At 41.1% G+C, this 27,772-nt stretch overlaps 4 protein-coding genes across 14 annotated transcripts in view; 2 read left to right on the top strand and 2 right to left on the bottom strand.

Moving 5' to 3' along the window:
- Positions 1-551: 551 nt before the first annotated feature.
- On the bottom strand, positions 552-11,061 carry acads (acyl-CoA dehydrogenase short chain). The gene is made up of 10 exons (XM_046067513.1): positions 10,906-11,061; positions 8,078-8,238; positions 7,730-7,879; positions 7,534-7,645; positions 6,010-6,161; positions 5,694-5,864; positions 4,253-4,390; positions 1,817-1,912; positions 1,681-1,737; positions 552-1,599 (listed from the first exon to the last, which is right to left on the bottom strand). The coding sequence occupies exons 1-10, from the start codon at positions 10,931-10,933 to the stop codon at positions 1,447-1,449; spliced, it is 1,218 nt and encodes a 405-aa protein (XP_045923469.1). The 5' UTR covers positions 10,934-11,061; the 3' UTR covers positions 552-1,446.
- On the top strand, positions 10,406-23,833 carry cryba4 (crystallin, beta A4). 3 transcript variants are annotated; one of them, XM_046067515.1, is made up of 8 exons: positions 10,406-10,516; positions 10,922-11,048; positions 21,671-21,831; positions 22,400-22,443; positions 22,778-22,896; positions 23,024-23,165; positions 23,309-23,451; positions 23,617-23,833. In XM_046067515.1, the coding sequence occupies exons 2-8, from the start codon at positions 11,032-11,034 to the stop codon at positions 23,762-23,764; spliced, it is 774 nt and encodes a 257-aa protein (XP_045923471.1). In that variant the 5' UTR covers positions 10,406-10,516; positions 10,922-11,031; the 3' UTR covers positions 23,765-23,833. The 3 variants fall into 3 exon arrangements, with proteins under 3 accessions (XP_045923471.1, XP_045923470.1, XP_045923472.1); XM_046067514.1 differs by lacking the exon at positions 10,406-10,516 and adding an exon at positions 10,623-10,742; XM_046067516.1 differs by lacking the exons at positions 10,406-10,516; positions 10,922-11,048 and adding exons at positions 13,042-13,126; positions 16,989-17,105.
- Positions 12,714-26,632, bottom strand: crybb1 (crystallin, beta B1). Of its 6 annotated transcripts, none has more exons than XM_046067518.1 (8): positions 25,469-26,632; positions 25,211-25,317; positions 24,977-25,041; positions 16,982-17,125; positions 16,243-16,361; positions 15,985-16,117; positions 14,794-14,936; positions 12,714-13,106 (listed from the first exon to the last, which is right to left on the bottom strand). In XM_046067518.1, the coding sequence occupies exons 4-8, from the start codon at positions 17,102-17,104 to the stop codon at positions 12,929-12,931; spliced, it is 696 nt and encodes a 231-aa protein (XP_045923474.1). In that variant the 5' UTR covers positions 17,105-17,125; positions 24,977-25,041; positions 25,211-25,317; positions 25,469-26,632; the 3' UTR covers positions 12,714-12,928. The 6 variants fall into 6 exon arrangements, 5 of the variants coding, with proteins under 5 accessions (XP_045923474.1, XP_045923475.1, XP_045923478.1 ...); XM_046067519.1 differs by having other exon boundaries at positions 25,903-26,632; XM_046067522.1 differs by lacking the exon at positions 25,211-25,317 and having other exon boundaries at positions 25,903-26,632.
- The window catches only part of grk3 (G protein-coupled receptor kinase 3), a 78,734-nt gene continuing 76,461 nt past the window's right edge, over positions 25,500-27,772 (top strand). Inside the window, exons 1-3 of one of the 4 annotated variants that reach the window (XM_046067510.1) lie at positions 25,500-26,755; positions 27,432-27,504; positions 27,651-27,772. In XM_046067510.1, coding sequence (XP_045923466.1) covers positions 27,502-27,504; positions 27,651-27,772 — 125 coding nt within the window. In that variant the 5' untranslated portion in view covers positions 25,500-26,755; positions 27,432-27,501. The other 3 variants (XM_046067509.1, XM_046067512.1, XM_046067511.1) reach the window with 3 other exon arrangements.

The raw sequence follows: 27,772 nt of genomic DNA, 5'->3' as shown, positions 1-27,772 counted from the left end.
TATTTATAAAACAATTGTTATAAGCAGCTTTTCTATAACTACTGTAATTTGTTTTTTCACTGAGACTCCCATTAAACATTTTGGACGGGGCTGGGCATTACAACAATCAATCATTTTTCTCAATAACAAAATAAGAAATGTTCAATAAATGTTTGATTTAATTCATTTGAATCACAAATTAATCAGCACTTAATATGTCTATTAAGATATTTTGTTGCGGAAAAGGGCCTGAAACAAAGATTTTACTTAATTTAACTCACACATATTCACTGGAAAAAATATTTTATCATGTTTGCTTTGACCATAAAGAAAAGTTTAAAACCACAAATAACCATCTGGTTTCTTCGACTTGCACTCAGGAGCAAAAATCAGCCTTTAAGCTTGAAAGAAATAATGATTTGACATTTATCCTGATAATTATCGATATCGAATGATGTGAAATGTTTCATCGTGGATTTGAAAACCTCCCACCTTTGCTATAAAATCAACTTGCGAGCCTCCTGAATCTCCTGAAGAAAGGGGGGGGAAAAAAGGAATTTACTGCATTAAGCTTAGTTTAACTGTTTATCTTGCTTTTATTTGTTTTGAAGTAGAAATCAAATCCATCATTTCTCTGTGACAAGTACTGTTTTACCGTCATCATCTGCACACAATAAATTACATTAAAATATGTACAAGTTATTGAGGCACAAGAGGTCTGAAATCAACCAGAGTTTCATTACGCAGCCTCTTACAGTCCAGCAGACGTAATACACCACAAATATTCAAGTAGGATCTCCAGAACATTAAATTAGTAAATCTGTAGTCTGTCAACAACTGGTGTACATTCTGAAAAACAACTGTGTGATTGTGCATTTCAAGAGATTCATGAATTTTAAATCTTTATGAAGCATGAAGGAACACCGCCGCCCTCTGCTGGTTAAACTGTCTGAGACACATCCTGTCACGCTGGGCTGGAGAGAGACAGTGAGAAGACCTCGAGTTTGGGAGTTTGTCTTTTAAAAAGGGACTATTCCCTTTGTGGAAAGTAGTTAAAATGAGTAAAATCCCACTACAGGACCCGTAACCGGAACTTTTAAGCACCCATGAGGTCTTAAGATTTAGGTTCTGTCGTGCGTTTCCACTGTGTTTTAACAAACCGGAACATTTTGGATTATATGTCACTGAAAAACACTGTCGTCATTTAAACCCTAGTCATCATTAAAATTAATTAAACGGTCGACAGAGAGACAAGAAGAGGGTTGTTTCCTGTAAAGACAAAATGCTTTTGAGTACCAAAAGAAGAAATGCCAAAAACCCATAAAACAGCATATTTCATTATCTGTGTGGACATCTGGGAGACATCATGTCCTGACCGCTTAAACTGGCACTGGCGTCCTCTTAAGGCAGTTTGAGGTTATTTTAGCTTACAGTGATGTGAAGTAATTCCAGAAAAACAAAGTGCGTCTATGATTGGTACTCCTTCAGCAACTGGCCGGCGATAACGAGTCTCTGGATCTCACTGGTGCCCTCGTAGATCTCCGTGATGCGAGCGTCGCGGTAGTGCCTCTCGGCGGGCATCTCCGTCACGTAACCCATCCCACCCAGAACCTGGATCGCCTGATTTAAAGTACAAACAAAGATGATTAAAAAACGTGTTTATTGGGTACCTTTACGCTCCTCTTGTTGTCGGTTTCTTACCTGGTGCGAGCAGAACGTGGCGGCTTCGGACGCCGCTAGTTTGGCCATGGCTGCTTCCTGCAGGAGGACACAGGCGGAGGCCGGTTAGTGTTTGTTAAGCTGCAGAAGTGACACACGTGTTAAATCAGAGGCGTACCTTGGTGAAGGGTTTCTTTGAATCTTTAAGCAGCGAAGCCTTCCAGGTGAGCAGACGAGCGCTCTCTATCGCCACGGCCATGTCGGCCAGTTTGAACTAAACAAGGTGAAAAACACTCGATTAGATGATTCTTTTATTTCCAGCTTCTCAAATGTGACACAAAACACTTGGTAGAGCACACGGTAGGGCTGACCCCGAGTAGTCGAAGATTCGATGCTGGGCGGAGCCTGATTCGACTGTCAGTCTCACAGTTGAAGCTTTGCAGCAAAATGAGGATCACGCCATTTTGGCGATATGGGGGTGCTCAGCGTCTGATTTTACGTAGAACTACCAGTTTTCTCCCAATAAGTTAATAAACAGGCTATTACAATATATATTTAAACGTTTAATGCTGTGAATAAATATGTGAAAAGAAAAAAAAACTTTCAAAAAATGTTGTTAAAGTGCGTGAATAAATCTTAAATTGTAACCCTAACCCTGGGGCGTCAGTGCGCAGCGTGTAGGCGTAGCGTGGATGTGTGCAGTGGCAGAAGAGGAACAGTTGCTGAAAACACGGAGCTCCAGCTTCACTGGTGTTGTGCCGAGTTGTTCGCACCTCGCGGGACTTTCGGGTAATTTATCACCGTTGATGAACCACACAAAGAATATTTTATCGTTTTTAAACAGCCGGCTACTTGAAACAGACCGACTGATTCGACTGTGTAAACCCTTAGTCGGGGGCAGCCCTAGTACACGGGAAAGAAAATAATAAAGGTGGAGGGCATGACTTGGATATAGCAAAGTATAGGGGTATGACGGGCCCCCATGTCTCTAATAAATGTCCCTCAGGGTCATCTGTTCTTTATGTTCCATGATGATGATGACACATCGCCGACGTCTGCCAGATATCTAGCACGTCAAATATCTGGAAGAGTCGGCCGACTATTTCTGACGGCATTTTTAACTGTATTCTGACATTTTATAAACTTAAAGAGTTCTCCTGTGAGTATATGGAAGCATAGCACTTCCATAAAGTTAGGGGACTCGCAGAAGAGATTCAAAAACCAAGATATCCTGATTTTTAGGCCTTAAAGGGGCAACAAACATGCAGTCAAGACAGTTTTAATAAACCCTCACAGTTAAGGCCAATTTATACTTCTGCATCGCATCCACACAGTAAGGCAAGTACAGACATGTCTGACCTCAATATAAGTATCAAGTACCATGAAACGCCACTTAAAGTTTCTACCTGTGAACTCCGAGTTCACGAGAAGCAGCTGAATGACGTCACATAGATGGTAAACCACAAACTAAACTGCAACATGAAGTACATTTGCCTGTGTGTCATTAAAAGAATATATACTCTCATATAGGAAAACCTGTTCTACATCTAAATTCATGTAGAAATATGTTGCCTATGTTATTTTTGGTTTTAGGCTGGAACGCAACATAACTACACGTCGTAGCAATGCAAACCAGAAGAACTGTGATTTCCCCCCTACGCATTCCCGGCTTGTCCTTCTTCTTCTTCTGGATCAACTGGTCCAAGGGCCTTCTCTTGTTTCTGCATTTTAGTAATTTGACTAACAGTAACTGCTGTTCAACATCGATCAGCTCCAGCATGATCCGATGCTGAAGTCACATCAAGCATCACAACGCAGCTGAACCGGGCAGGAAGTCAGACACAGAATGGCAGAGAAAATCCGGTAGATTTTCAAAATAAAACACCTTTTGAAGACTCCCGATCGTACATCAACAATAAACACAGTTAAAACTGACAAAAAAAAAAAAGACACAATTTAACTACATAGCTACTTAACCACAGTAGAAGCACAAAAATAAAGGACAACTGAAAATCGGAAACAAGTCAGCATAATCATACAGGCAAAACACTCTTATTCTGAAATGCTCCGTGTGGATGTGTAACGTTAGCCTGCAGAGAGCGGAGCGGGCTCACTGAGCTGTTATCCATAGTTGAAGCACACAAAATGACAAATTTACAACACGTCAACAAAGTGTATGGCGCACAAGGATGACAACGGAATACATTTGTGACTGCAGGACTGTTTAAAACAGGTCAGATGTATAATTAACCCACATTTTAATCGCCGTCTTCACGATTAGCTGATCGTGTTCTTACAAATCGCAATTTCGATTTGAAAACGATTAATCGTTCAGCCCTAATGATTGTTTGTAGCAGCCTACACCAACGAAGAAGAAGCAGCAGCAGCTCAACACAGTGGAACATAGAAACCCAACCGCCAACTTGTGCTTTGCCGGCGTAACTGCAGACCGTCAGCTACGGCTTAGTAGCTAGTTTAGATAAGTTGTTTACAGCCTGTCTGATCGTGTTTGTCGCCCTCGTGAAGTCATTTTTTTTACCCCACAGAACTGACCAGTAGTTTTCTTTTAAGCCCGTCTCTCGGTGTTTTTAGAGCTACGCTGGTGCCGTGTTACCTGTATGGCCTGCAGCTTGCCGATGGGGGCTCCGAACGCGGTGCGTTTGTGCGCGTAGTCTGCGGCACAGTCCAGAGACGCCTGAGCGATACCCAGAGCCTGAGCTGCAATGCCGATCCGGCCGCTGTCCAGGGTTTGCTGAAGGACACAGTGAAGATTGCATGCAACAGAAGAAATCTGGTTAACGGGACGTGTTCACATGACACTCTGGAAACATTATTTTAACTGTATTAGAGAGAGAAGCTTCTTCCTGAATTCAACGTGGGTGTGTCAGAGAGGAGGTTAGACTTCTCGAGGCCACTCACTGTAAGTTTAGAGGGAATAACTTTGAATTAAAGCACCCATCACTGCATGTAATCATCTTTTCATTGATCTGGCCACCGCTCTGCTGTCTCATTCTCTGTCTGACGTCTTTGCGACGGGTACTACAGATCTTTATAAATCAGCTTTCTCCTGGAGAAATATAGCTCGAGGTTTCTCTAATCCCAGAGCGGAGACTAGTAACTTGCTGGTACAATGATGTGCTGCAAGGATATTTCACCTTCCACAAAGAGAGAGCTGCATCTTGGCACCATTGCTGCTGTAGTGACTCCTGCAGTCGTTCAACAGGCAGATGATCTATTTGCTGAATCTCACTGAAATCTATTTTAATGTCACACAGAGGAGCATGTTGAGAAGTGCAGCAGAAATTCAGGGAATTAAAGGTTTAGTCCACCCCTGTTTAAAAGAAAAAAAATAAATCTGTTCGCTTTAAAACTTCTTAGCACAGCAGATGACGTTTGTACCTCGAGGGCGTTTTCCCCGCCCATTGTTGGTGGAAAGAGTGAGCGCTCAAATTCAGAGTGCACCACTTTATAATTTAGATTCACATCCTTGTTTCTTCCCTCGGGATCCAGTTTGTGACATTAAGAATTTGTGACTGCATGACTGTTTAAAACAGCTCAGTTGTATAATTAACCTATATTTTAATCGCCGTCTTCAAGATTAGCTCATCAAATCACAATTTTGATTTGGAAACGATTAATCGTTCAGCCCTAACTAGTATCTAATCAGTTGTTACTAGTAAAACCCTAATACTAACTAGTAAAATGGTAATAGTTACTAGTAACTAATAAATAAGTACTAGTAGCCTTCAAATAGCGACTAGTAAGTTTTAAGGCATAAATGTTAATCGGTTCGCAGTACTGTTTATGCTGTTATGAAGAAGTTAATAGCGTCTCCAAGTGGGGAGGAAATGTCCGTTGTGTGTTGTGTTTGTTTACTTCTCTGAAGAGTAATATTCTCATTTGCGTGTAACTCTGTAATTACCTCACAGACAAGCTAGTTTATTTCAGCTGAAGTATTTACATGACACATGTTTAGTCAGCTCCTGTTTTGAAATAACAGGCTCCATGTAAACGCAGCCTCTGTGTCACAGTGACTCATTTCTGCTTTGACATACCATGGCGATCTTGAATCCGGCGCCACGAGGGCCCAGCATGTTGCCCAGCGGCACCCTGCAGTCCTCCAGGATGATGTTCGCAGTGGACGAGGCTCTGATGCCCAGCTTATCTTCCTTCTTCCCCAGAGACAGGCCCGGGTGTGGCATGGGGATCAGGAAGGCACTGATACCCTGCAGACACGCCAGACAAACAGCAGTACGAGGAAATAAAACGGAGGTGAGGGAGGATTGTTAAACTTATATTGCTCTGCACAACAATCCACTCTTTGTCTCCATGCTGAGGACATAAAATCAGGTCCAACGTGCTGCGTCATGCCTTGTGTTTGAGTTTCTTGTCCGTGGTGGCGAACACGACGGTGGCGGAGGCGTCCCAGCTGTTGGTGATCCAGGCTTTGGTTCCGTTCAGCACCCACTCGTCCCCCTCCTGACGAGCTACCGTGGAGGCTGCGCCCGCGTCGCTGCCGTTACCTGGGATTAAAATAAAACATCACTTTATTTCAAGAGGTGTGGATTCAAACCAGCTTTAGTTTGTTGGATGTGAAAAACACACGTTCTTAAACGGGACAGTCAGACTGATTCTGGGTCCGATTCGTTCCCGACACGAGGCTGGTCGGGACAGACAATCAGCCCAAATGATCCTGTAGTGTGAGGAGTTTACAAACATAATCATAAGGTCACCAACTGGATCGGAGGCTCCCCTATTTTGATTCATAAAGATGCAACGTGCGATATTTAGGATTCAAAAGCTGAGCGGGAAGCGTCACCAGCGTGTTGTGGATCTGCTCGCGCAATAAAATGTATAAACCGGTCACGTTCGATCACACGAGATTCACGTGAGATCTCAAGTCCCTGGAACTGTGAAACTGTTTAGCAGAGTGCGTGGACCTGCTTCTGGCGTGTGCGCTCCTAAGATTCAATTAATTAAAAATCGGTTAGTATTGGTGGTAAAATCGGTTTGAAAGTCCTCTCGTGTGCACAAGGCGTAAATCACTTGTTAAAGAGGTGATATTCTGCTTTTTCCATCTCCTTTATGGAGTTATATCTCTTTTATGTGCATGTAACAGGTTTCCAAAGTGAAAAAGCCCAGAGGGAGTTCCCATCTCCCACAGAAAACTCTGAACTGCCTGAAAACAGCTCGTTTGTAGTCCAGCTGCTTCCCTTTCATCCCTGTGACGTCACAGGATGTGCGCAAAGGATGAGCATTGTTTGTAGCTCCTTTAAAGCAGACGCATTATGCTTTTCCACATTTTATGACTTACCCACAATGTTATAAAGTTGGATGTTCATGTTAAACACGGCCAAAGCTTCAAAAAATGAGATTAAAGTATTTAAAAGAAATCCCTGTGAGTAAAAACCTCAGGTTTCATCCTGTTCTGAACGCTCTGTTTTGAACTTCTTTTTCTACCATCGGCTCCACGTAATACGACGGAGACGGTGTTCCATATATGGTCATTTTCTCCCAAAGCAACGGCACGGCAACGCTCAGTTTGCCTGTTCTGCCCAGCGCCAATCAGAAGACAGTGGGCTTTGAGAGGGGGGTCTTAAAGAGACAGGAGCATCTACAGCTTGTTTCAGACAGAGGCTGAAATGAAGACCTACATGAAGAGTCAGTATAAGGAAAAAAAATGTTTGTTTTTTTTACTTTGAATCATGCAAAGCTGCTATACAGGCGTCACAGAACTACAATATAGGACTGGAAGAGCAGTAGGTCTCCTTTAATGTTAAATGTAGGCTAGTTTTATATCCATTCAGGTACTTCCGTGTCCATGTTTCCTACCACACTAACAAAGCTTCCAGCACATCAGGTTTGGGTTGGGTGAGAGTGAGGTGGCACATTTACCTGGCTCACTGAGGGAGAAGCAGCCCACCTTCTCTCCGGTGGTGAACGGTGTGATCCACTGCTGTTTCTGTTCTTCTGTACCAAACTTCAATATCGGCCCGATGTAGAGAGACTAAGAGTGGGATCACCAGAGACCAGAACCAGTTATACACCAGGTATATTTACACGTTTATCGTTGCCGACAGACTGCACTCACGTTGTTAACAGAGACCACGACGCCAGTGCTGGCGCAGCCTCTGCTGATCTCCTCCACAGCCAGACTGTACGCCAGGTAGTCCATCCCAGCCCCACCCAGCTCCTCTGGCACCTCCATGGCCATCACCCCCATCGCCCCCAACTCCTGAACCTGGACCAGAGCATTGACAGTAATGTGTCAGATACCTTAAACCTGCAATAACTGATTTTTGTGGCCTAATTCTTTCAGCAGCTGTTTACAGCTTCTTATCTGAAATCTTGGATTGCGACGACAAACAAATTGGATCAAAGTTCATCTCATATGTCGGTATTAAAGCATCACTTTGTGCAGCTCTGAGTGAGCTCGTACCTGTTTGGCAGGGTAGCTGTGCTCTTTGTCTAGTTTGGCAGCGATGGGGGTCAGTTCCCTGTCAGCGTAGTCTCTGCAGGTCTGTCTCAGGATCTGATGGGTCTCTGGTAACTCTGCCAGCTGAGACAGGCCTCGACAACCGCTGAGACACAAGCCGAGAGCTGAGGGAGAGAAAAGTGAAAAGACTTCAGAACAGCAACATGTCTCTGTGGATGGCTGATTGAAATATCTAAAAAAAAAACTATTAAATAAATTGTCATGAAATTTTGCACAAATATGTTCTTCACAGGATGAAGCTTGTTGGTTTTCCTTAAATGTTAAAAAAGTTTTGGTTTCTGAGTGAAATATCTCAACAACCATTGGATGCATTGCCATTTAGACCTTCATGATCCTCTCAGGATGCACTCTAATAACTTTGCCAAGCATATTCCATGTGGCGCCATAATCAGTTCTTTTCTTTTTTTTATTTGTCTTTTTCTCAGCTCAAATGGATTGAAAACCAATTCTGGTGGGGGATTTTATGAAAAATGTCACACTTGCACAAGTTCCAAACATGTTAATGAAAGACCAGTGACAAAGTGTTTGTGTTTGACAGCTGAGTGAAAAGAAAAACATGTTATAAAATGAGACGGTGTCATTTATCCCAAACTGGCATAAGAAATCTCACAGAAGACGTACCAGAGACGCCCTCATGATGTTATTACGGGTGTAATGATTCACAGAATTCACGGTTACATTTGATTTATTCTTATGTGGTTGGAGCTGATTGGCTGACAGCACAGTGTAAAACAGGGAGTGCAGAGAAAGTTCAGACATAAAACTGATATATCGAAGTCAAAGCGTTTATTGTCAGATGCTGTTAAAAACCAAGTTTCCCCGTACAGTTAAAATCTTCCTTTGCCTTCCACTCTTGTTGCCATTTATTGGAAAGACAAGGTATAAGAAATTAGAGATACAAAAAAATATATATACACAGTAGAATATCTTTGTACAATGCTATGTATAAAATACAGAACAATAATATTAGGTGATAGTAATAGTATTACCACAAGTTGCACAATTGAGAGCAAAGACGAGCTACACCACAAAAGTATTCCTTATTAACTAACAAGGAATACTTTATGCCTAAGAAGTACTTTTTACTTTTGATAGTATGATCTGCTAATACTACTTTGGTACTTCTACTTAAGTATGTTAACAATAAAAGGTTTTAGCACTTTTAATTTAATTCAAAACATTAATCCATGTTACTATTTATTAATCATTACATGCCACATTAACCCTTTCATGCATGGTTATTTCATCTCCATTTTGGGTTAATATATCTTGGTCATGTTCTTCAAGCCACTTGAGGACAGTATCGGTGGATTGATAGCAATATTCTAACTGAAGTTACTATCTTGTATTCATACAGATATTCATTGATTGGTGACCTCATCAATCCAAGATAATTGTGATAGCCAGGTGCTAAATGCCTCAAGCATACCTGTGAAAAACATTTATTTAAGGAGGTCAACTGAGGTATAAAAAAAATAAGTAGTATGATCAACATGTTTATGTCTTATAAACTAAAATTTAGAGTAAAATGTAGTTTTTATACACCAAAAACCAACTGTCCACATATGTGGACGTCGTGCAATAATGGAGTCCGATTGCATTGAGTCTGATTTCTGTAACCATCTAGTATATCTAATTTACTTTTTCAAATATATGATTGTACTGTATTACCATAAAACAGACATTTAACAAATATATTAACATAAATAACAATACAAAAGTACTTTTTACAGCATTAAATGGCAACTTTTGACTGATTTGCAGGTTTTCACATGGAATAAGAATAATTATTGTATCACATAAGAAATCAGTTTTAACTAGAACTGTGTAATCTGTTATATTTAAGAAGTTGATATGTTATAACTGAGATGACTCAACATGAAGTTAGATAAGGATAAAAATATGCCACTGGGTTTCTGCATACATGTAACTACAGTTATAAATACCACCGTGAGTGTTTTTCCTCTACTTGTTCTTCAAATATGTGTTTTATTGTTCGTTTTTAATGATTGAGCTTAAATGCATAACATGACATATAAAAATAATATTACATATTGTCAGCTGTGGCATTTTACGCCTTGTTGCATGGTGTAAACAGTTAATTAAAAAAATAAATTGAATTTTGGTTTATTTGAAAAAATAAAAAGAATCTATTTAAATTTTAGCACAATTTAGAGTAATAAAATGATTCTTGTGTTTTGCATAATCTTTATGTCAATGTTATTTTGCAGGACTGCGAATCCTCTTTCCTCTGTCCTTGAAGGCAACACCAGCTACCCAGTTAGCCTGACAGTTATTTAGGTGAAAGGTTATCCTCACATTCAGTCACCTGTATCTCAGTCCGACAGCTTAAAAACAAACTCCAACAAACAAGAACAGCTGGTAAACTATTTGGCAACAAGTTCACCTAATTCTCCTAAATCAACACGACTCCTGTTTAAGTTAATGATCGCAGCTAGCTGAGGGGGCTAACCGTCAGAAACATGCTCACCGACCAGCTAATTAACCGCCGCGTTACTTAACTTATATCAACAACTAAAGCTGGCAAACCTTTAGATATTACCTGCCTAAGTTATTAGTTATAGTGTTAAATGAGACAGTTAGACAGGTTAGTATCCCAAAACATGCACTGGTTACGTAGCATGCTAAGCTAACTAGGTTTGATATAGCTGTATGTTTTTATTCTAGGCTAGCATCGTGTCCCACGGGGAAATAATGTTTCTTATTATAATATTTATTTGTTCTGCCCTCTGCTGTCTTGATGTACCCACCTCTCCTTGCTTGCAGGAGTGCAGCCATGGTTCCTTCCTCTCGGCTAGATGGTAAAAAGTCTTCTAGTAAACAGTTTGACTGACGCGTTGTGAAGCTGACTGCTGCCTTTACGTGCCCTCGGAATTATGGACACCACGAGGAGGGCACAGTGTTTTGTTGTAAGAATTGTGCAACAGTAACAAAGTACATTTACTCAAGTACTGTACTTAAGTACAAATTTGACTGTACTTGAGTGTTTTCTTTTCATGCCACTTTCTGCTCCACCACGTCTCAGAGGGAGATATTCTACTTTTTACTTCACTACATTTATCTGGCAGCTTCAGTAGTTACTTTACAAAGTCAGATTCTTACACAGAAAACGTGTAAAGAGTTTATAAAAATATAATGTTTTGTTTTGAAATGTATAAATTATAAAGCTATATATAGTTTATCATTATGAAGATGCCACGTTGGGCTCTGGGTTAATTGTGGCGGCGTTTCACACTATTTTCAACATTTTTCATAATTAAATAATAAATAAATAAAAAATAATAAAAATAATATATAATAATAATTTTCAAAATCAACAGTGAGGTTGTTTTTTTTCATATTATGCTACTTACTTCTACTCCACTACATTTTGGAAGCCTATACTTTACTTTTTACTCCAATACAACAACTTTAGTTAACCCTACTAATTACTTTGCATTTCAGATTATTAATACAGAGTATAATCAGCAAATAAATTATGATGTTTTGTTACAGGTTAAGCTACCAAGCAGTGTATAAAGTAGTTGAAATTAGCTCCACCACGTCTACCTGCTGCAACATTAAAGATATAAACACATGAACGCATCAGTAATTAAATATAATCCAATGTAATATAATCTGAAATCTGCACAATGAGTACTTTTACTTATTTACTTTGATGCAAACAGATATCAGTCACAAATTTAGGCTTATGTTCTGTTGTTACAAAGTACATTTTTTGGTGTACTATAAAAATACACAAATACAGCAATGCAACTAACTCCTTTTTGAGTGGCGGAGTGGTTAAATTCCCACTACGATACATTTACCAATATACACGTGCGACCTCTGACAAATCAGTTGTACAGTAAGTCGCTTTGCATAAAAGCGTCAGCTAAATGAATAAATGTAATGTAATTTCACAAGTCTCGATAATAATAATAATAATAATAATAATAATAATAACATATTGATGAAAATTGTCCATTGATAATTCACAGAGAAACCAGAAGCTTACTGTATTTAAAGAAGTTAAAATTAGCTGTATATACCCAAACTTTATTATTAAACTTTAGATTGTTTATTGTTATTGTTGTTGAAATTACTTGTTCATGTTTTTTTTATTTTATGTTATTTCTACTGACTACTATTTATTTCTGTAACATTGTAATTTAATTACCTGGCACTATGTTTCCTCGTTTTGCTCTTGTACATGTGGGTATTTTATGTGGTATATCTATAATTAAACGATTGGGTCTTATAGATAATATCCCAAAACTATTCATATTTGGACTTGTATTGAGTCTATAATACTATATTTACCACATCTCATGTATTACTGATAACCCAACATACAAACAGTAAATACAGTTATTGTGTAATTACTTTAAAATAAATGCCACAGAAATAATTTTGTCATACCAAAAGAAAATTAAAAATGCCTTGTACTCAGCAACACTTTAGGCCCCTTAATTATAGTGCCTGCTCTGCCTTAAGAGATGAAAATAAACAAAAAGCAAAACACCTACACACAGTTCTTTTTCTTCAGAAAGAATAAAGGTAATCCAAGCCAGGAAGGTTTCAGGTTTTTCACAACATGTTTATTTTTTTAGCACCATAAAAAGTCAGTTGATGTTGTCCCGTGTATTTGCTCTCATTCTGTCTTTCCATTTTGGGAGGGAGCGACGGTGGTGGAGATTTAGGAAAGGGTTGGAGTAAAGGGGGAGTTTGGGGAAATAAAAAGCTGAGAGGGCTGCGTGGCTACGGCAGCACCAGACGACCTGCAGGTGGCGTTCACTTGCTGGCGGAGGTGAAGGTGAAGCATCCCCTCTGGTGGAACTGCATGTCCCTGATACGACGCATGGACTGGATCTGGGGCTGGAAGGCGCAGAAGTCATTGTAGTGTCTGTAGTCACCGCACTCAAACAGGTACTGGTAGCCTCTGTATCCGGGGTACTGGTAACCCACCCACCTGAGAGAGACATGGAGATTGTGAGTTCAGTAGCACTCAGCATTTTAAGTCAGGATCCCTATAAACTATATCATGTGATTACTCTGTCCCTTTCAATTTACAGGGTTTCTGAATAGACTAGAGGTCCTTCAGGGGGTTCTACCTGTCATTGATGGGGCTCTAAGTGTCTTTTATTATAACCTTTATTTAACCAGGAGAGTCCCATTGAGATTAAGAATCTCTTACACAAGGGTGAAAGATTTTAGGATGTTCTAGTTGTCATTCATGAGGTTCTAGGGGTCCCTAAAGGGGTTCTAGTGGTCACTGAGGAAGTTTAGTGGTCATTGATGAGGTTCTAAGTGTCTTTTATTATGACCATAATTTAACCAGGAGAGTCCCATTGAAATTAAGAATCTCTTACGCAAGGGTGAAAGATTTTAAGATGTTCTAGTTGTCATTCATGAGGTTCTAGGGGTCCTTTTAGGAGGTTCTAGTGGTCACTGAGGAAGTTTAGTGGTCATTGATGAGGTTCTAAGTGTCTTTTATTATGACCATAATTTAACCAGGAGAGTCCCATTTAAATTAAGAATCTCTTACGCAAGGGTGAAAGATTTTAAGATGTTCTAGTTGTCATTCATGAGGTTATAGGGGTCCCTAAAGGGGTTCTAGTGGTCACTGAGGAAGTTTAGTGGTCATTGATGAGGTTCTAAGTGTCTTTTATTATGACCATAATTTAACCAGGAGAGTCCCATTTAAATTAAGAATCTCTTATGCAACGGTGAAAGATTTTAAGATGTTCTAGTATTCATTCATGAGGTTCTAGGGGTCCTTTTAGGAGGTTCTAGTGTTCAGTGAGGAGGTCACACGGGTCCTTAAGAATGGCTTTGTGGTATTTTAGGTCAGACAAAAAGTTCTAGGGGTTCTTTAGTAAGTCCAAGTTGTCAAGAAGTCTGTGGTCACTGAGGGGGTTCTGTTCATTTAAGAAGCTGTAGTGGTCATTGAAGGGATTCTAGAAGTCCATTACGAAGTTCTAGTGGTCAATGAGGAGGTTCTCGAAGTCACTGAGCAGGTTGTAGGGGCCCTTAAAGAGGTACTAGTGGTGTACTGAGGAAGTTTACTGGTCATTGAGGGGGGTCAAGGGTTCCTTTAGGAGGTTCTAGTGGCCACTGAGCAGGTCCCATGGGTCCTTTTGTGGGCTCTAGTGGTATTTTAGGTCACCAGAGAGGTTCTAGAGGTTCTTTAGAAAGTCCTAGAAGTCCTGAAAGTCTGTGATCACTGAAGGGGTTCTGTTCATTTAAGAAGCTGTAGTGGTCACTGATGAGTTTCTAAGGGTCCTTTAGGAGGTTCTAGGACTTGTTTAAGAGACTACAGTGGTCACTGAGGAGGTTCTAGTGTTATTTTGATGTGTATTTCACTGTGAGACTAGGAAGAGATATTCCTGGCAAAAAAAAAAAACATTCGTCAACAAATAAAACAGCAGGCAGTCAGCTTCAAGCCTTGTGGAGTCAAGGAATCATACGTTTTATGAAGAAGTACATTGTAGTTTAACTCTGGAGGCCTCGGGCTTCTTCCTCTGAAGCTATGTTCAAAACAATATTTGCAGCACAGAGCCTCCCCTTTAGTTATATATGAGAAATGAGCAGCTTAAAAACACAGGCCTAAGTCTCGATCCTTTACTGAATTCATTCCTATCATCATGTGTACTCACGCTCCTCCGGGCACCCTCACGCTGCCCACTCTGTCGCAGAAGCCATGCGCCCAGAGGGTGGGCACGTCATCCTCCTGGATCTCCATCTTGTTGCCCTTGAAGTCAGAGAGCTCATACAGGCAGATCTTGTGCTCCATGCTGTCCTGTAGGGAGGAAATGAGACACAGGGACATTAAAAGTTATATAAATGAGTTATATTCCTGTTTTTGTGTCATGCTGTGGCTCTATGGGGTGTCTGCCAGACAGACCATGACATTTGGTATATGTGGCATCCAGATGATGACTTTCATGTCCTCTGACTTTTCATCTAGAGCGCCGTACGTGTTCAACACTTCAGCTCATGAAGACGGAAACATTCTAACATAGAAATGATAACATAGTACTAGCATGTGAAGGTAAAGTACTACTTAAGAGTAGGGCTTGACGATATGGCCAAAAATGTTATCAACGATAAAAAGTTTCATATCTTTTGATTTCGATAATTATCACGATAAGTATCACATTGTTATTTTCAGTTTAAAGGCTGATTTTTGCTTCTGAGTAAAAGTTGAAGAAACATGGTGGTTAATTGTGGGTTCAAACTCTTCTTTATGGTCAACACTTGAAGCCAAACAGTGGATCACTTCACAAATCTGAGGCAGAACATTCAAAACAGTTATGATAAAATCTTTGTCAACAAATATGCATGAGTAAAAATAAATAAAAGGCTTTTTTCAGTTCTTGTTCCTCAACAAAATAAACATCTTAAGATCAAGTCCTAATTCGTGTGTGATTCAAGTGAATAAAATCTAAAATTTATTGAATATTTATTGAACACTTGTTATATTGTTATTGAAAAATATAGCCCTAGTTGAGAGTGATGAAACTGTATCGAACACAAAGTAGAGCTGAGTTTAAAATGTCCTAAAAAGGCCACCGTACAGAGGATAAATTGCAGAATTTAGGATCTAAGACTGGAAAAGTTGTCTCAGGAAGTGAAACAATTTGTGATCTATAAATTTGTCCACTGACAGAAACTTAATAAGGAACTATTTACTGGTTCCAGTTACTCAAATATGAGGCTGCTTTTGGTTTTTAGACCGTTTATCAGTTGTTTTTATTAAATATCGTCCATCTCTTCTTAACTAAACAAAAGCGATTTTATAATTAATACATAAGCTAATGTATAAACAGTGTTGTTTCACTTGTTACCATGCGGATGGGCCTGAGGGACATGAGGCAGTCGCTGCGGTAGGAGTTGCTCCAGGTATCCCAGCGAGGATACTCTCCCTTCTCCAGGATGAACATCTCCCCACGGAAGTTAGTCTGCTCGTAGGCAACAAAGCTGGAGAAGGGGGTCCGCCGGGCACAGGGGGGGCACAAGGGGAGAGAGAGGACAGGAGAGAGGAATTAGGGGAAAGAAAACAGTGAAATACATGTGAATGTAAGTTCAGAGCAGGTTCCACTTACGGGCCGCACTCCACAATGATACTACGCACTCTATCCATGCCACGGTCACACACGTTCATACAGTCATTCTGGACCTCCATCATCCTTCCCTGGAAGTTCTCCTGGTCGAACAGCATGATCTGCGCAGAGGAAGATATCGCACAAGTTAAAACCAGACAACAAGCGCCGTGTCCTCTGTACGTCTCAGCGGCCTCTAATCAAAACTCCTGTTAGAGGGTTTCCAGAGTACTAATATGAATACAGAACCAGAAGAAATTACTTGCTTGACTGTATAAATATTCCATTTTAACACAACTCTATAAATTATTTCAACGCATGCACCTGTAGTAGGATACTTTATACATTTCAGATGGGATTTATTCAGCTTTTTACTACACAACGTCGTGTATTTGACAGCTGTAGTTACTGACCTACTTTGCAGATTAAGATTTTATTCACAGAACAAAATACGAGAAAAAATATTCTGGTCATGTTGTAGCTGCTATAACCCTTAATATAAAGTATATAAAGTAGTGTAATGTTAGCTCCACATTGGCCATTTACAGCATTAAAATGTTAATAATATAACAATAATTTTAAACTACCTTTTCCGCTTATAGGGTATTTTCACTTTTGATACTTTATGTGTTTTTACACAAGTGGTATTGTTACTGTTCTGTTAAATCCACTCCATTAATTCATTTGTATCAAAGGAAACTAATCCAAACAATGTCAAACGTCTAACGCTGCAGTGACTCACTCTGTAGGATCCCATGCCGGGCTCGCCGGTCTTGGTGGCCTTGCTGGAGGCAGCTGGAGCGGGGGCACCCTTGTCCTTGGCGTCGGTGCCCTGGCTGGAGGCGGACTTGGCGGTCTGAGACATGGTGAGGGGCTTCAGGAGAGTCTGGCGTGAAGAGATGGAGGAAGACAAGGGGATGAACAGAAATAGAGGTGTGAATGGAAGTGACAGGACTTCAGAGGAGAAAGTGAAGGGGAAGAAATGGAGGTTCGGCGTGGCCCAGTTGACGTGTGAACATTGTCAGAGGGGCGGTAGGTAGGCATGTTTATGGGATTTGGAATAAAGTGTGTTGTTTATGTGGGAGGCTCATTTGGGCCCTGGACTTCTGTTTGGGCCTTACCCCAGGCTGAGGGTGGTTTGCCTGGGTGTGGTGGGCAGGGAGTGGGCCCTGGCTCTGGATGTGTGGTTGTCCCGCTGCACTATGATGGATGTTCTGGTGTGTATGTATGTGTCTGTGTGTCCTTACCTGCGTTAGTATAGCTTGCTGTGCCGTGTGAGGGAGGCTGGCTCGTGCTGGTCTCTTCAACACTCAACCCAAGCTTTTATACTCTGGCAAAGGCCAAACGTAGAGGCTCACAGCACAATAGAAAGCCTCTCGTCATCACAGTTGGCCCGTGCCAAAGCCACCGGGTCATCGCATAGCCTAGAAATGCCGCCGGCCCCTCTGGCCTGCCTGTAAGCATTTTACTATCAAAGGAAACCACTGACCAGGACATTTTCCCCATGTGTTGGGGAGGTAGGGATGTAAGCTATAGTTGCACGTAGAGAGGGGGAATGCAAAGGTCCAGAGGGCACAAAGAGGTAATCCCTTCTCTCTATCACCTCCACAGGCTCACACAAAAATACAACATATTCTCTGAAAACAAAGACTCACTATTTCAAATCATCCTTTCGGACCACTTCTTGGTTTTAAAGAACCTAGTAGAGAAAACAGGCAATAAACTGTTGTCTTGTTTTTATTCTTTGTGTGTCGCCTTATAATAATAATAATAATAATTGTCTTTATTTAAATAGCACTTTTCAAAAGACAGTAAAACACATTTAAGACAGACATCAAGATACACGATAAAAGCAAGAAAACACTTAAGAAATTAAAATACAGTTAAATAAAAAATAAATAAATTCAATCTACTAAAATCAGGAAAGGCTCTCCTAGTTAAAGTTTGTTTTAAGAAGGGAACTAAAAGAGTTCACTGACTCGGTCGACCTGATTTCCTCGGGGCTCCGACTGCAAATGCACCTTATGAGGAACATTTAAAAGAATACACATCTCTATGTGTGTGGTTTATTTCGGCTTTACATAACCATAACAGTTCTACATTTTAGGAATCATGCTCATGTGCTTTGTTTAGAGGAAAATAGTGATATTAATCTAGCTAGGAGTCAGGTGGTGGTTAGCCTAACATAGCATAAAAACTATCAGCAGGAGGAAACAGCTAGCCTGGCTCTCTCCAGAGATAAAAAAAATAAATCTACCAACACCTGTAAAAGCCTGATCACACCAGAAAGTGGTCCTGCTAGAGGCTTGCTGATAAGCAAAACCACTGTATTAGTTGTGTTGTGTTAGAGAGCTAACCGCTAACATGCTTTCCAGCCGGTCAGTTACAATATCTCTCTGAGCCTCTTTCTACTTTCTGTTTAGTCATCATCATCATTTAATTATATTGAGAGCTAATAACGGGAGAAAAAAGCTTTCAGATGTATTGAACCACTAACTGTCAGGATGCAAGCTGATTAGCTCGGTCGCTAACAAGACAATGAGTACGCACCTGCTTCCAGTCTTTATGCTAAGCTAGGCTAATTGCCTCCAGGTTCCAGCTACAGTATATGTATCTAACACACAGACATGAGAGTGGATGGAATCAAACTTTTTCCTGTGACTCTCGGAAAGGTAGTGAAAAATTGCGTCTCCAAAAATGTTGGAATTATTTATTTAAATAATAAATCAATAGAAAGCAGCGACTGTGGCCCCAAATTAAAATTCGGAGGTAATGTTCAGTTCTAAATTGTAGTTTAACATTAGCACAAGTAGAGAAGAGTCACTCATACAAAACACTTATACAATTATATTTGAAGTTTGCTAACAGTAGACCAAGTAAGCATGTGGGTGAATTTTATTGTTTATGAATTTAATTTTTTTTTACTTGTGAAAGAAAGATTTTCTTTTAAACTTACACAGTTTTGAATTTACTGCACCATAAACATTAATCATAGTTACAGCAGCATTATAAATGAGGATGCTCCTCATTGGTGTTTAGAGGTGAAATAAAGGCAGTAATTCGTGGATTACAGCCGGATTATGTCTGGATTATATCACCACTGATGTGATGATTTCCACCCTGGGATTGTGTTTGATATAGGCAGATTAGGTGTGAACTAATCCTGCTGGGTAATCTGTGCGGCTCCCATTGCCCTCTGTGTAATAACACGGCCGGATATCAAACCTCAATACTTTTCTGGCGAAATGTGTCCATTTGAGTATCAAAAACCTGCAGTACCTGGAAATCCACATAATCTTATAAATTAATTTATTCTTTCAGATAGATCAGATGAAATTTAAATCATAATGTTTTTTCACAATTTTATTTAAGTGAAGTTCTTGTACAGGTTCTTTAGACCTCTGGTTCTCGAAGTGGGGTCCTTGAGGGGCTTCAGGAGGTCCCCAGCCGAAAGGGGAACTGTGTATTTTCACTATAAGTACTAACACAATGACAGAAGGTCCGGCTATTTTGATCATGAGTTTCATACACTTTCTGTAATAAATGAATCAACTAAAAGCAAATATCCTATCAGATCAGGGGCCCTGGGACAATGTCTAATCTAACGGGGGTCCATGGTCTAATTTGTGTCCATTTAAGTTTGAGAACCACTGCTTTAGACAACATTTAAAACTGCTTTAGACAACATTTAAAACTGCTTGGCTGATGATATATTTAAAATTGTTGTTATTATCGATTAATCCCATGAATATCATCTGTCTTCCTGTCTGCGGCTCTCAGCTCCAAGCACATTGGTTCCTACTGAAGATGTAAGTCTTCGAAACATACTTTTGTTTAGTTCAAAACGCTCAGGAGTTTGGCTGCTACAGTCTTGCTTGGTCAGGTGGGACCAGTAGTTTATTCAAATATTGATTTAATTTGTTTTAAAAAAAGGCTCAGTATTTTGAGCTGGTCACTGTAGGTTTTCGTATCTAATCTTATTCAAACAGGAAGAAATGGTGCATTTGTTGGGGGACTATTTTCAGCGGCGGATGAATCCACATTTGGTGCCCTAGAGAGTATTTGGGGCAGCAGGACGGTGTAGTGGGTCAGAATAAACTACAGTGTGCAGCAGAGACGCTCACTGATGGTTTAATAGTTTCTGGACAACAATGGAGCTCCAAGGCTCAGAGGAAGAGGAGACGTCACACACAGGACTTGTTAGGAGATACGTTCACTGCTGGTTTTGATGTTTTCATGAGATTTGTTTGACAGTAAACAACAACATAGTATATCATCAGAATCATCCTTGTTTAAGCATTTTTGTGGTATAATAACAAAACTCAGCAACCTAATAAAACTCTTTGCTACAACGCTACTTTATTTATTAAAGCATTGTGGTATGGTATAGCAGCCTATCATAGAGTCATCAAGTACATAGGTGTACAGCGTTGCACGAGAACTTCCTGTATGTTATTTATACCATATGTCTGCTTGCACACATGCAGTTCTGTTACATAAGCACGCGACCATCTGCAGAAGAAAACTTGTTAACTAAACATTACTGACTCATCTGAGAGACTTCATGCAGCCATTCTGCACTGAGATTATCAAATATGTAGATACCTGAGCAGGTGAGGCAGGAAGTGGCATTAAATAAATCAGCAGTGTTAGTGAGCAACGAGTTACGTGTAATTTAGTTACGTCATTTAATTACAAAATAAATGTAACTGTAATCCGTTACAGTTACCTGGGGAAAATATGTAATTAAATTACAGCTACAGTTAAATGTTCATGATTACATTGAGGGTTACGTCTGGATATTTTCTGTAAAAAGCTCGGCTCTATGTTGAATAATATTAATTTTGTTACTTTGCATTTTTTTCATGCGCATAATGTCTTTCTTTGCCGTTAGTTTGTCAGTTAAACTGCCTCTCAAGCTGTCTTAAGAAAATGGTTAATCAAAAAGTAATTTCATGTAATAAGTTACATTACTTTGATGAAGTAATTGGAATAGTTTCACTACTATTACATTTTAAATAGCCTAACTTGTAATCGGTAACCTATTATTAGAAAGAATCTGCTAGTAGCTTCCCAACATGTGAGAACTGGATGGTTTTCTTTTATTATCTTTGGATTGTTGGTCACATTAAACAAGTCATCTGAATACATCACTTCAGGCTTTTTACACTATTTCATGACATTTTATGGACAAAAACATTTAACCGATTAATCAAGAGGATGATCTGCAGATTAATCTGTAGTAAAAATAATAAATCGTTGCAGCCTTAGTTGAAATGGACAGTTTCTCTCTGTCGGGGCCGTCTTGGGCCCTCAGTTTTTTCTTAGCGACTCTCACTCGATCTCGTCTCGTGGCTCTCTGATATTCCTGTGCCTCCGTGTCCCCTGCCCGGGGTGATAATGTGGTGTCTGCACTTCTGCCTCTCCACAGATTAACCACGCTTTTGTCGGGGGGTACAAAGGTAAGCCCCTCCCTAGCTGCTGACCCGGGGCTTTCAGCATGGCCCCTTGCCAGGGGAGGCTTTAAAAGGGTGGGGGCGCGTGGCTCCTCTCACTCTCACGGCAGGACATCCCCAAGGGCATCAAAGCAAGGTGAGTCCCTGTCCCTCGCCCAGCCAGCACAGCCAGGGCAGCACAGCCAGGGTACAGCGGCCCCCCGTATCCACACTCACAAAAAAAAAAAAAATCCCCAAACACTGGAGCCTCCAGGGCCCACAGGCCGCCGCTGCACCCAGTGGGTGAGATCAACAGTGGTGATCTGAGTAGCAGCAGAGCGGAAATGGGCAGAAAATAAGATAAAGCGGTGGATCGGGTGGGAGAAAGAAGTCTAGATGAAGCTCTGGCTTCTTTGACCCTCTTCATTTTTGTGCAGGAACTATAAATAGACTCTTGTGCTTTCAGTCTGGGAATTATTGATTCAGGCTGATTCCAGTATCCAGGATTTTTTGTTGCTCCTCTGAAATACACACATTTAGTTGCTGTTGCACAATAAGTAAAGTTGTTGGCTGTTGCATGTTTTTACTGCCTGTTGATTCGTGAATTTCTTCTTCTTTCTTGCATGTTTAGCTAACCTCTCAGAGAAGCTGTCCTGTTGTCACTGTCATCTCTGTACTGACGATCCATTTTAACCATCTTATGCTTCCCCTCCCCTCACTTCCAGACAAGATGACTCACCACTGCACCAAGTTCTCCGGCCACTGGAAGGTGAGTCTGCAGATGGGAACACAGATTCGTACATCACCTGACTGGAGGGCCTTTTAACCTAAAGGTTTTCCCTGAGATGTGACTATTAACACAGCTCTTCACTGAGCGAGCTGCCATTTCTTTCCTAGCAGAGAACAGAATAAATGTAGACAGTCATAGGACTCTATAAGAACTACATTTTAATATCACGTGTGCTTTTAAACAATCACAACTAACTCAACTTTATAACTTTAAACTAAACTTATATCATAGTATTTTTTTTGGTGTTTATATGTGGTTCTGTGTCCATATGCTGCCTTGACACGCCTGCATTTCCCCCCCCCCACACCGTCAGATCATTGTCTTCGACGAGGAGTGCTTCCAGGGCCGTCGCCATGAGTTCACCTCTGAGTGCTGCAACGTGATGGAGTTCGGCTTCGAGACTGTGCGCTCCCTCAGGGTGGAGAGCGGAGCGTGAGTGAACTGACACTCGCATAAAGAAACAAGCAGACTTTTACATCCACAGACAGGAGAATGACAAGAGACGGGCAGGCTTTGACAGAGCGATCGTTATTAACTCTTGTCTCTTGCTCGTCCACAGCTGGGTGGGTTACGAGCACGCCTCCTACCAGGGACAGCAGTTTGTGCTGGAGAGGGGAGAGTACCCTCAGTGTGATGCCTTCGGTGGCAGCAATGCCTATCACATTGAGAGGATGACCTCCTTCAGACCTATTGCCTGCGCTGTGAGTTAAACACCTTCTGTTTTGTCCTTTAGCCTCGGGAATGTCGACATTGTGTTTGTGGGATTATCGCTGTGGGTTTAACTGACAGGAGAACTTGTGTGTATTGTTTGTTCGTTTGTTTTTCTTCTCCCCCTCCTCTGCAGAACCACAGAGAGTGTCGTATGACTATCTACGAGCGTGAGAACTTCCTGGGCCGTAAGGGTGAGCTTAGCGACGATTATCCCTCCCTCCAGGCCATGGGCTGGTGCAACAATGAAGTTGGCTCTCTCAGGATCCAGTCTGGAGCGTGAGTGTCCTTTCTTTCAATATTTGTGTTTCGCATACTCCCCCCCCCGCCTTCAGCAGTTCAGAAATAATGCTGGTTAGACTTTCACAACAACAATCTTTTGCAACAGTTCATCTGTACTTCCTTCTCCTTATCTCTCTCTCACTCTGTGTGATTTCCCAACAGATTTGTGTGCTACCAGTACCCTGGTTATCGTGGATACCAGTATATCATGGAGTGTGATCGTCACTGTGGGGAGTTCAAACACTTCAGGGAGTTTGGCTCCCACTGCCAGACCCCTCAGATCCAGTCCATCCGCCGTATTCAGCAGTAACAACTTACTCCAAAGCCTTTCTCCCATGTGACCCTTTACCTCTGACCCCTCCTGACTCCCAGTGCTGAATAAAATGTCTTTCTTAAACCTTACTGACTTCCTACCTGTGTTTCTGCTTATCTAACACACAATCCACACTCTTTTTACACAATGTTATGGTGAATAGCTTGTCAAGCTGACTAAAACATGTGAAGTAAATGGGATCAAAGATTAGCAAGTAACACATTTTGTCAAACTTAAAAGCTGAGACGAGTCAATTTTTGATGAATCGCTAATCATTTAAGTTGACTATGAAGCAAAAATGTCAAACATTATCTGATTCTAGCTTCTCAAATGTCAAAATGTGCCTTATTCTTCGGCTTTATATTATTTTAAATTTAAAAACTTTTTAGAGCTGTTGGTTTGGACAAAACAAGACATTTGAAGGTATCACTTTGGGCATTATTCATAATTTTCTAGAGGTCTATAGACTAAATGATTCATCAATTAATGTAAAAAAACAAACAAACAAACAATAGATTAAAAAAGAAAATAATCATTAGTTGCACCTGTAGATAAAGTAAACATTTTATTTTATTTATTTTTAAAGAGCATTTGAGCCGTTTTCTGTTTTGTTTGGGCCAGAGGTTCTCAAACTATTTCACTTGTGAATCCTAAAAACAAAGAATCAATCAAATCAAAAAAGTGTTCCCCCCTTGTTTTGTGGTTTTAAGTCCTTCAGAAGAAAAATTATCTAGAAAGAAGAAAGCAGACAAGTTTTTTCTTTCTCTTAATCATCTTGTGATCCCTATCCAATATTATTATTAATAAAGTGTTTTACTGTTTTCACTGTGGTGTATTTATATTTATTATTGATCAATCTGCTTAATATTTTCTTTATAAACTGATTAAATGTGTCTGTTATAATTTCCCAGAGCCCAGCGTGATGAGTTGAAATTCCTTTTTGAAACAAACAGTCCAAACCCAAACACATTCAGCCTGTTATCATACAGGACAAAGAAAATCCCCACATTCTTTTTGTTTACTTTAAATCATTACTAGATTAATTGATTATCAAATTATTATTATTATTTCAGCTGAGATTATTACCTATAAGTAAATGGTTTGCCACATGTTTTCGCACACAGTCAAGGCATAAAATATCCCTGTTTTTGATGCATGGTGCAGAGGCCTATTAGGGGCCTGTCCATTGCAGTGTGTTAGGAGCATTACCTCTGCTGTCCAGGAAACGGCACTGTGTTTCCACCAAACCAACACATCCAGCTCACTTAAGCATCCTATAGGGTAATAATAATTATCAGAGGCTGCAGCTTCGTGAACACTTAGCTTCAATGTGAAAAACAACTTTGTTAATATACTGACACAGGAATACAGGGATGGTGAGGCCTGTGTGTGTGTGTGTGTGTGTGCTAAATGCGCTACAGTGAGGTTATAGCTTTCACTTACCCGATTCATAAAGGCCTAAATGTGTTGTTCTTGCTTTCCCAATTAACCCCAACTCTGGGTTATTTCCTGTCTACAGGCTGGTCGGTGCAGTAGCCTATAAATCACCACTGACAAAGAAAATAAAGGGGTGTCCTAATTATGAAGCTGTGACAATAAGTAATATAAATGAAGCTCAACGGGATTTATTTCTAATTCAAATATAAATAAATATTGTAAAATGCAAATAAAACAATCACTTTCCTCTAAAAAAAAAAACACCTATCGGCCATGTGGTCCGGATCCAGCCACCAGTGGACCCGCTCCGGGTTTTACAAGCCTCTCCCCCGCCGCAGTGGGAGGAAGTTGGACCACAAAGCAAGCAGTGCAACTGTTCTCACAAAAAAAATTACAGAAAAATATACCGAAGCGGGACTTCAAGTAAGCATGTGCCATATTGGAGCTGGGAAACGAACAGCTTGATCGAGAGGAGCGGATCGGCTGGCCCACGCCCGGGAGGCAGCGGACGGACACTTTAGCTTCAGCTCTCAACTAGCCGAGTGTGCAGCTCGGGTAGCCCGGCAGGCAGGAGTCGCTTGTGGGCAGGCGGAGTAGCGACGACCCGCTCGGTTTTTATTTCAGATATCGACCACTTGTGCGGTCGGTTTGCGAGGGAGGCCTACCAGCACAGCGCCGTATGAGGTGTTTCACATTACCTAGCGTGGTCAGAGGTGTCGTTGGCCAAGTTGCCCGATCTGTTAGCCACAGTTTACGGCGAAGAGGAAAAGTTAGCGTTTAACAAGCGAAGTACGGCGGAGCTCCATCTCCCCTCCTCCTCCTCCTCCTCCTCCAGCAGCCCGCAGCCAGCAGCTCTGCGCTGGGTCTCCCCTTCCGTCTTCAACGCTCGGGGTGCCTCAACAAGCAGCTGGATTATCTTGTGTGATTCCGCCTTTAGTTTTGAACTCACTTGGCTCCATAAGACTTGTGTGTTTCCTTATTATTTCTCTCCCCCGGAAACGCTGCAAGACTTCCCCAGTTAAGCAGTTTGCACGCAGCCGTTAGCTTCACGTTATTAAGTAAATCTCTGAAACCGAGCCAGTGTTTCTGTTTCAGTCCGCCAGCTAACTGCTCCGTTTGCTGCTGGCAACAGGGGACTTTTTATTATTTTATTTTAAGGGTGTTCATCTGCTTGACTGAAATGATCCAAAACTAGATGTATCGATCGATGAACCACTCACTCGCACACCTTATTTAATAGTTAGCCTCCTGGCTAGCAGGTTTTCGTTTTGCTAGCTAGCGTGGTGGCTAACTAACTAGCAGCAGACGAGCCCAAATGTCGGTGTTGGCAGCAGCAGGAGGCTAAAACAAGTTAGCTTTCGGAGGATTTGGCTTGTGATTAGCTGATAACAGCCTACTGGATTTTGGTGCTAAACCTCTTAAAGGGTGTTTAAACGCATCTTTTCAGGCGACTTTCTTTTTTCTTTTTGTGTGTGTGTGTGATTGATGAGCCGTTGGGGATCATTTCAGCCTTTTACAGGAAGCCAAGCAGCAGCAACATAAACAACACTGGTGTGTAGATTTATTTTTTATTTTTTAAGGGATGCACATTATGAGTCCTGGCTCGTATTTAACCTGTGTTTTTTTGTGGTTTTATTGACGGCCTGAGAGATTTGTGATATTTACCATCCTGATGATACACATTTCGACCTGTCTCCGGGTGTCCTCCCTCCTGAATCTCCCTTCTGTTTTCCGGACTCACTTGATTGTTTGAGACCTTTTTTTTTTTCTGCTGTCAAAGCATCTAAAGAGCCAGTCACGTATTTTGTTTATTTTATTTTTATTACTAGACTCATTTGTCTTTTTCTCGACAGCACAGTGTGCTTTAACGAAACCTGGAGACAAGCCCAGTCGTTTGGACACATTTCCATTAAGAGGACCAGGGAAGTCCTGCGGGATTTGACAGCATTTGCCTCCAGATCCAGCATCTGGTTGCATCTACCTGTCTGTGTGAGACAAATGACAGAGCTGTAAAGGAAGTACTGGCCTCAAAACGAGAAATCATCAGTCTGTATTTGTTTTTTTCTTCCACCCCCTTTTCCTCACAACAAAAAAAAACAACCCTGCATCTCTTGCACTAAATTGGATTACCAGGACGGGGATCTAGCGGGCCTTGGTGACTCTGTATTTCTCGCGCAACCTGTCACCCAATGTCTTCCCTCTTGAATTTCCCTTTTTCTGTCACAAGGATGGCAGTTTGAGGCGAAGTGAACAAGACTACTACAGCAAACCCGGAGACAACGACGCCTCTCCGGTCCATGGTCAGCCCCGCCGTCCTGTCACGCACCTTCATGTTGGTCTCATCTGGTGGAGGAGGACGACATTGCTTTTCTTTTTTTTAACAAATCCCCTGAAACAAAACCCATCACCAGCCCCGGTTATCTTATTGATTTTTGGATCGTCCCAGGGTCGAAAGATGGCGGACCTCGAAGCAGTGCTCGCCGATGTCAGTTATTTGATGGCGATGGAGAAGAGCAAATCTACTCCAGCGGCCCGGGCGAGCAAGAAAATCATCCTCCCGGAGCCCAG

This window comes from Micropterus dolomieu, linkage group LG13 (genome assembly GCF_021292245.1).
Source record: "Micropterus dolomieu isolate WLL.071019.BEF.003 ecotype Adirondacks linkage group LG13, ASM2129224v1, whole genome shotgun sequence".
In the NCBI taxonomy this organism is placed as follows: domain Eukaryota; kingdom Metazoa; phylum Chordata; class Actinopteri; order Centrarchiformes; family Centrarchidae; genus Micropterus; species Micropterus dolomieu.
This window is presented reverse-complemented; position numbering and strand designations above follow the sequence as displayed.